The sequence below is a fragment of the Gaeumannomyces tritici genome, assembly GCF_000145635.1.
Source record: "Gaeumannomyces tritici R3-111a-1 unplaced genomic scaffold supercont2.5, whole genome shotgun sequence".
Taxonomy (NCBI): domain Eukaryota; kingdom Fungi; phylum Ascomycota; class Sordariomycetes; order Magnaporthales; family Magnaporthaceae; genus Gaeumannomyces; species Gaeumannomyces tritici.
In genome coordinates, this window is record NW_008804549.1 from 3,993,931 (window position 1) to 4,000,110 (window position 6,180).

The following is a 6,180-nucleotide window of genomic DNA, read 5'->3' on the forward strand; positions in this document are numbered from 1 at the left end:
CCTCTCAAACCCTGCGTGCGTGCGTGCCTGCCTAGCCCAGCTGGCTGAGAAGCTAGGGGCGTGTGTCTCGATGATGCAAGGCGATTGATACGAGAGACTGATCAAATCCCCCAGAAACGACGCCCCCCTCAAAAAAATACAAAAAAAAGCAAAGCCACGTCCGCCCCCATCGCATCGCATCGGACCGAATCGCATTCGCGATCAGTGCAGCCACAGCGCAATGCACCCGCCGACGCTCGGTTCGCCGACGGCGCCCAGCACCAGCACCAGCACCAGCACCACCCACAGGATGCCCCCCGGCGGCGGCGGCGGCGGCGACATCGAGCTGAGCCTGCTGCCGGGCAAGGAGGACAGCGTCGCCCAGGGCAGCAACTACAGCATGCGTGAGCCCACCTACGAGGACGAGCCGCGGCAGGGCCCCCTCCGCCGCTGGGCCGACAGCTTCCGCCGCGACCCGGCCATGCGCATCACCCCAAAGGCCGTGCCCATATCGCTGGCCCCCGGCACCCCGCCCGGCCGCGGCGGTGGCGGCATGCTACCCGTCCCGCTACCCTCGCGCGACCCCGAGGACGGCGGGCACTTCTTCGACATGCACGGCGCCGCCCTCGCCACGGCCAACTCGGGCCTGTCGCGCGAGCTCAAGGGCCGCCACCTACAGATGATCGCCATGGGCGGCTCCATCGGCACCGGCCTCTTCGTCGCCTCGGGCAGCGCCCTCAGCACCGGCGGGCCGGCCTCGGTCCTGCTCGCCTACTGCATCATCGGTCTGATGCTCTACTGTACCGTCCATGCCCTCGGCGAGCTGGCCGTCGTCTTCCCCGTCGCCGGCTCCTTCTCGGCCTTCTCCACCCGCTTCCTGGACCCGTCGTGGGGCTTCGCCATGGGCTGGAACTACGCCCTGCAGTGGCTCGTCGTCCTGCCCCTCGAGATCATCGCCGCCTCCATCACCATCAGCTACTGGAACGACCAGCTGGACCGCTCCATTTTTGTCACCGTCTTCCTCGTTGTCATTGTCGCCATCAACCTGTTTGGCGTCAAGGGCTACGGCGAGGCTGAGTTTATCTTTGCCATCATCAAGGTCACTGCCGTCATTGGCTTCATGTGAGTATGCTATTTATTTGTTGGTCTTGTTGTATCCCCCGCCAAGGGCCTGGCCTGGCTGACAGCACCAGTCTCCTCGGAATCGTCATCAACATCGGCGGCACCAAGGATGAGGGCTACATCGGCACAAAGTACTGGCACGACCCCGGCGCCTTCAACAACGGCTTCAAAGGCCTCTGCTCCGTCTTCGTCACGGCCGCCTTCGCCTTCGCCGGCACCGAGCTCGTCGGCCTGGCCGCCGCCGAGACGGCCAACCCCCGCAAGTCGCTGCCCACGGCCATCAAGCAGGTCTTCTGGCGCATCACCATCTTCTACGTCGTCGCCCTCACCGTCGTCGGCCTGCTGGTGCCCTTTGACAACCCCGACCTGATGGGCGCCACCTCGGTCGTCGACCTCAACTCGAGCCCCTTCGTCATCGCCATCGAGAGCGCCGGCATCGAGGTCCTGCCCTCGGTCATGAACAGCGTCATCCTCATCGCCGTCCTCAGCGTCGGCAACAGCTCCGTCTTCGGCTCCAGCCGCACCCTCGCCGCCCTCGCCGACCAGGGCCAGGCGCCCCGCATCCTGTCCTACGTCGACCGCCGCGGCCGGCCCCTCGTCGCCATCCTGCTGTCGTCGTCGCTCGGCCTCATCGCCTACGTCGCCAACCACCGCGACCAGGAGATCATCCTGAACTGGCTGCTCGCCGTCTCGGCCCTGAGCTCCATCTTCACCTGGGGCAGCATCTGCCTGGCCCACATCCGCTTCCGCCGGGCCTGGATCCACAAGGGCAGGTCGCTCGGCGACCTCGCCTTCCGCGCCCAGGCCGGCGTCGCCGGCTCCTGGCTCGGCTTCGTCCTCAACGTCGTCTTCCTCGTCGCCCAGTTCTGGGTCGGCATCTGGCCCCTCGGCTTCGAGCACAAGACCTCGCTCGAGGTCGCGTCCGAGTTCTTTTTGCGCTGCATGGCCGTCCCCATCGTCCTCATCATGTGGCTCGGCCACAAGCTCTACTACCGCACCTCGTTTGTGCGCACCGACGACATGGACCTCGACACGGGCCGCCGCGACTTTAACCTGCCCATCCTCATGGCCCAGGAGGTCTCCGAGAAGGGGTCCTGGCCCACTTGGAAAAAGTTGTATAGATACTTTTGTTAGATTCTTTTTTTCTTTCTCTTTTTCTTTTCGTTGATTGTTTGTATTGTTTCTTGCCCTCGTCTTTTCTGCCTATACCTCCTTTTCCTATACGTTCCTCTACCTTCTTGGATACGATACGGTGAACAAGGTCGGCCAGAAGCATTAAGTTTGTGCATGAATCCCATGCCCTTGTGTGCACATTAAACTACGACAGACATGGTTATCCCGCCCCAAGGGCTTTTGAATAGAGTGAATAAATTTGCAAGACCTGTAACTTTGATGTAACAAGCAGCCGAGCATGGAACCGAGTGAATGGCAGGTGAACTTTTTATGAAACAAAATGGCTATCTGCGCAAAGCTGCCAACAAGACATGGGAAAGGGCGCCAGCAGCGCTGCATGAGCTCGACACTTCCGTGCTCGGTCTAGCTCTGTGCTCAGTCATGAGGAAAAAGTACAAAGTCTACGTAATCGTGAGCAGCGTGAGGCGCATCACATCATAATAAAGACAATATGGGAACCGAAGAGCCATCACGGAGAGATAGACTGGCACGCGTCGCGCCTCTCAAAAGTCCCAGAAGTTGCCCGACTTGACGGGGACACCTTGCTTCTTGCCAGCAACGGGGCGAGGCTGTAGCGTCTCCTCGGCCTCCTCGGCCTCCTCGCTGTAGAGCCAGTCTCGGTTGGTCCCCTTCTTGCCGCCCACTGGTGATGCAAGATAACAATGGTTAGCAGGAAGAGCGAATTAAGCCAACCAGACGGAACTGAAATATTGCACTTACTTCCGTCTCCGCCGATGACGATTCCGCGCTCGTCCGTCTTCTTGACGCCGCGAGCGACCGGGAGGCTGTTCTCCTTCTGGGAGGCGGGAGACTTGTCGTACGAGGACCAGTTGGCCTCCATGTTCTTGACGGCCTTCTTGCGATCCTCCGGGACGGGTGGCCTGGACACATTGGCGCCAAATTCGGATTGCCTGGGGCTGTCGTCAGTCATCTCAAACTTGGAGTTGAAGTCGCGGCGCCTCTCTTTGATGTTCGTTATGTTGCCGAGCACACGCGAGTCGGTATCCTCCGGGGGTGCCGAGCCGTCGGCGCTGTACAGGTTGTTCTTGTACAGGCCGAGGCCGTCGTTGTGGCCGGCGCCGCGCGGCCTGCCGGCCGGGCGCGGCTCGCCACTAGGTTCGCCGTCGTCCTGGAGCTCGAAGTGGGCCGCCGCGTCCCGACGAGGCTTGGGCGGGGCGGGCTTCTGGGCCACTGGCGTCTCAGCTACTTCGCTGTTCTCGGTGCTCCAGTGCCGCTCCTCCTGAGACCACGTGGGTCGGGGACGCGGCTTCGAAGGAGTTGTGAAGTCCTCGAAAGCCCACTGACTCTTGTGCTTTCCGTTCGCCACATCCTCAAACGCGGTGCCCTTGACAGGCGCGTCCTTCGGGTCACTACCGTCGACAAAATCAAAATGCTCGTACTTCTTGGGGTTTGGGCGGTAGAAGCGGTCGGGGGCCCTCTGCTCGGGCGAGTCGGGCCCCTGGGCCTCGGCCGCGCCATCGAAGAGCCGCATAGGCTGGAAGTTCTTGCCAGCCCCGCCCTTGGGCGCAATCACGCTCTTGGAGGGGGAGTCGCCAGACACTCCCGAGCCATCGTCGTCCTCGGGCTCATCGCCGAGGATCTCGGTGAAGGACCGCTGGTGGGGTCGCGTCTTGCCGGCGTAGGGGGAGATGATGCTCTCGGGCTCGGGTTCCTCGGCGCGGGGGGCAAAGAGGTTCAGGGTCGCGTGCGGGTCGCGCATGGCATTGGTCGAGCTTCCGCGCGAGCGCGAAGCCAGGTCTGCCGCTTCCGTCGCGGCGGCGGAGCCGCCAACGCACTTGGTGATCAGCTTGATCTGGTCCTTGCTATCCCGGATAGGCCAGTTGCGGCCGCTCCTGCCAATAACATCGAGCTGTTTCAGGAGCGAGGCCTGGTCCCAAGACTGGCGAATCTGCACGATCTTGCCGGCCCTGTCAAAGGCCACAAAGTGCGTCTGTTGCCAGGGCAGAGTCTAGGTTAGCTGGTTGTAGCTGCAGTAGATTTAGAGCGACGGGCTACGCACCACAACAAGGTGGACACCGCGGTCAGTAACAAAGTTGTCGTCCAGCCCAGGGAGATACGGCCCGCCGCTGACGGTGAACTCGAGCGAGGTTTCCGTCTCGAGAGCAATGCCGAGACCATCGCGACCCTCGATGGAGGAGAGGATATCCTCCTTGGTCTTGTTGAGGTGCTTGCGCAAGTCAGTGAGATGCTGGACAACTTCGGCGTCACCAGCGACGGTGGTGGTGGTGGTTATGTAGCTCAGCGACGCGTTTTCGGCCAGGGCGGACGGGTCCGGCGCAGCGAGGAAGCGCAGGTAAGCGTTCTGTAGCGCCATTGTGTTTGTTTATGTCGGCCTGTTGTTGGCGACTGGGCGAGAAGGCAAGGGTGCGTGTTGCTCGTCGGACGACGAACAAGCTTCCCGAGGGAAATTATGCGTTGCAGGTGGAAGAGCCGGCGATAAGGTAGAAAGTCAAGAAGCCACGACAAGAGAAGGGAACCTTGTGTTCCGGACCAGTGGTAGGCACCTGTACCTGCACCTGAGCTTGGACCTGGTGCGCCTGGACCTCTGGACCTAGGCTGGATAGAAGAAGACGAAAGAAGCGCGAAGGCAGAGACTACCTAACCTGGATACTGGTATGACAGAGGGAAGCAGCCAGAAAGGTGCGATGGGGGCGAGTGAGGGTGAGAAAAGGACGGCGCGTCAAGCAACAAACAGCCGGAGAGGGAGGAATGAATTGGTGATGGAGTGCCAGCCGGGCAAAAAATCAGAGCCAGGCAACTTATTGAGCGGAGGGAGGCGCGAGCCGGCAGGCGTTTGAAAGGTGGGGGGAGGGTGCTCCCCCCCATGGTCCCCCTGCCCTGCGCATTGTTTTGTTGACATCTGCCTCATTACAGCAAGCAGCAGCCAGGAGTGCCAGGGCAGAGCACGGGCAGGCGAGGTTTGATCCTTCGCGAACAAAAAGCAGGTACCAGCCGGGCGGACCCACTGGAGTCTGGTCGCCTGCATGCACGCCATCAATTGCGAGCCTTGCCCCTTCCGACCTTGCGGGACTAGATGGATCTCAAATGACGGCATGTCGCATTCGCATCGTGGAGAGAGAAGGGAGAGGCAGCAGAGGGAGACAGTCAGGCAAATAGACAGAAATCGGCAGCAACTTCAAACATGAGGTGTCGCCATGTGCCACTGGGTATCCCGAGTACATTTTGGCTTTCGCTGATGGGTATATAGACATTTCCCTCTTTAAGGGTGCAGTAATGATGGGAATTCCAAGGGCGAAGGAAGCAAACAAGGTTGGCTGTGCGCCAGGCCAATCGTAGACCTGGTCAGATCCGAGGGGCCCCTGACGGCTCCTGACCCCGTACTTAGCCCCGCTTCCAACTGCCCCGCCTACAAATCATAGACTGGCTGGCACTTCACACTCTCTCTTTCTGACACGCATAAGGCTTCATTTGGCACGTCCAAGCGAAGGCGCAAAGATAATTTGCATCCAGTGCCAATTCTTCCACCAAGTTGCGACTGAGCCATCGCTCTCTCCCGACGCCTACAATCCCATCGCTCCTACTTGCCGCAGTCGACTTCTGGGCAGTTGCCCTCCTTCCATATTCCAAAAATCCGAGGTTTTCAAAAGGGAGGCAAGAATCTGTTGAACGTTTGTTCTGATTACTAGATAAAAAGATACCGAGTCCTTCTTGGAAAGGAGTCTCGGGCAGGCACTGTGGTAGGTTGCCCAGGCAAATATTGGGTGAGTGTAGCCAGCTAGCCGTCTGTCCCCGACAGTTCCGTCCTATGAACGCCATGAAATGCAGCCCCAAACTCCAGCGAGTCGCGTAACAGTCGTGGGCTCGTGTGCTCGTGACTGTGCGGCGCCTCTTCTCCAGGAAGAGTTAGAGCGCACCGAGAAGAAG

At 60.5% G+C, this 6,180-nt stretch overlaps 2 protein-coding genes across 2 annotated transcripts; one reads left to right on the forward strand and one right to left on the reverse strand.

Annotated features, from left to right (window-relative positions):
- The first annotated feature begins 3 nt into the window (after window positions 1-3).
- GGTG_10303 (hypothetical protein) lies at window positions 4-2,583 on the forward strand. Its single transcript, XM_009228175.1, has 2 exons — window positions 4-1,101; window positions 1,173-2,583. The coding sequence occupies exons 1-2, from the start codon at window positions 221-223 to the stop codon at window positions 2,233-2,235; spliced, it is 1,944 nt and encodes a 647-aa protein (XP_009226439.1). The 5' UTR covers window positions 4-220; the 3' UTR covers window positions 2,236-2,583.
- GGTG_10304 (hypothetical protein) lies at window positions 2,528-5,218 on the reverse strand. Its single transcript, XM_009228176.1, has 3 exons — window positions 4,295-5,218; window positions 2,995-4,225; window positions 2,528-2,917 (listed from the first exon to the last, which is right to left on the reverse strand). Exons 1-3 carry the CDS (start codon window positions 4,607-4,609, stop codon window positions 2,778-2,780), a joined length of 1,686 nt encoding a protein of 561 aa, XP_009226440.1. The 5' UTR covers window positions 4,610-5,218; the 3' UTR covers window positions 2,528-2,777.
- Between the last annotated feature and the right edge of the window lie 962 nt (window positions 5,219-6,180).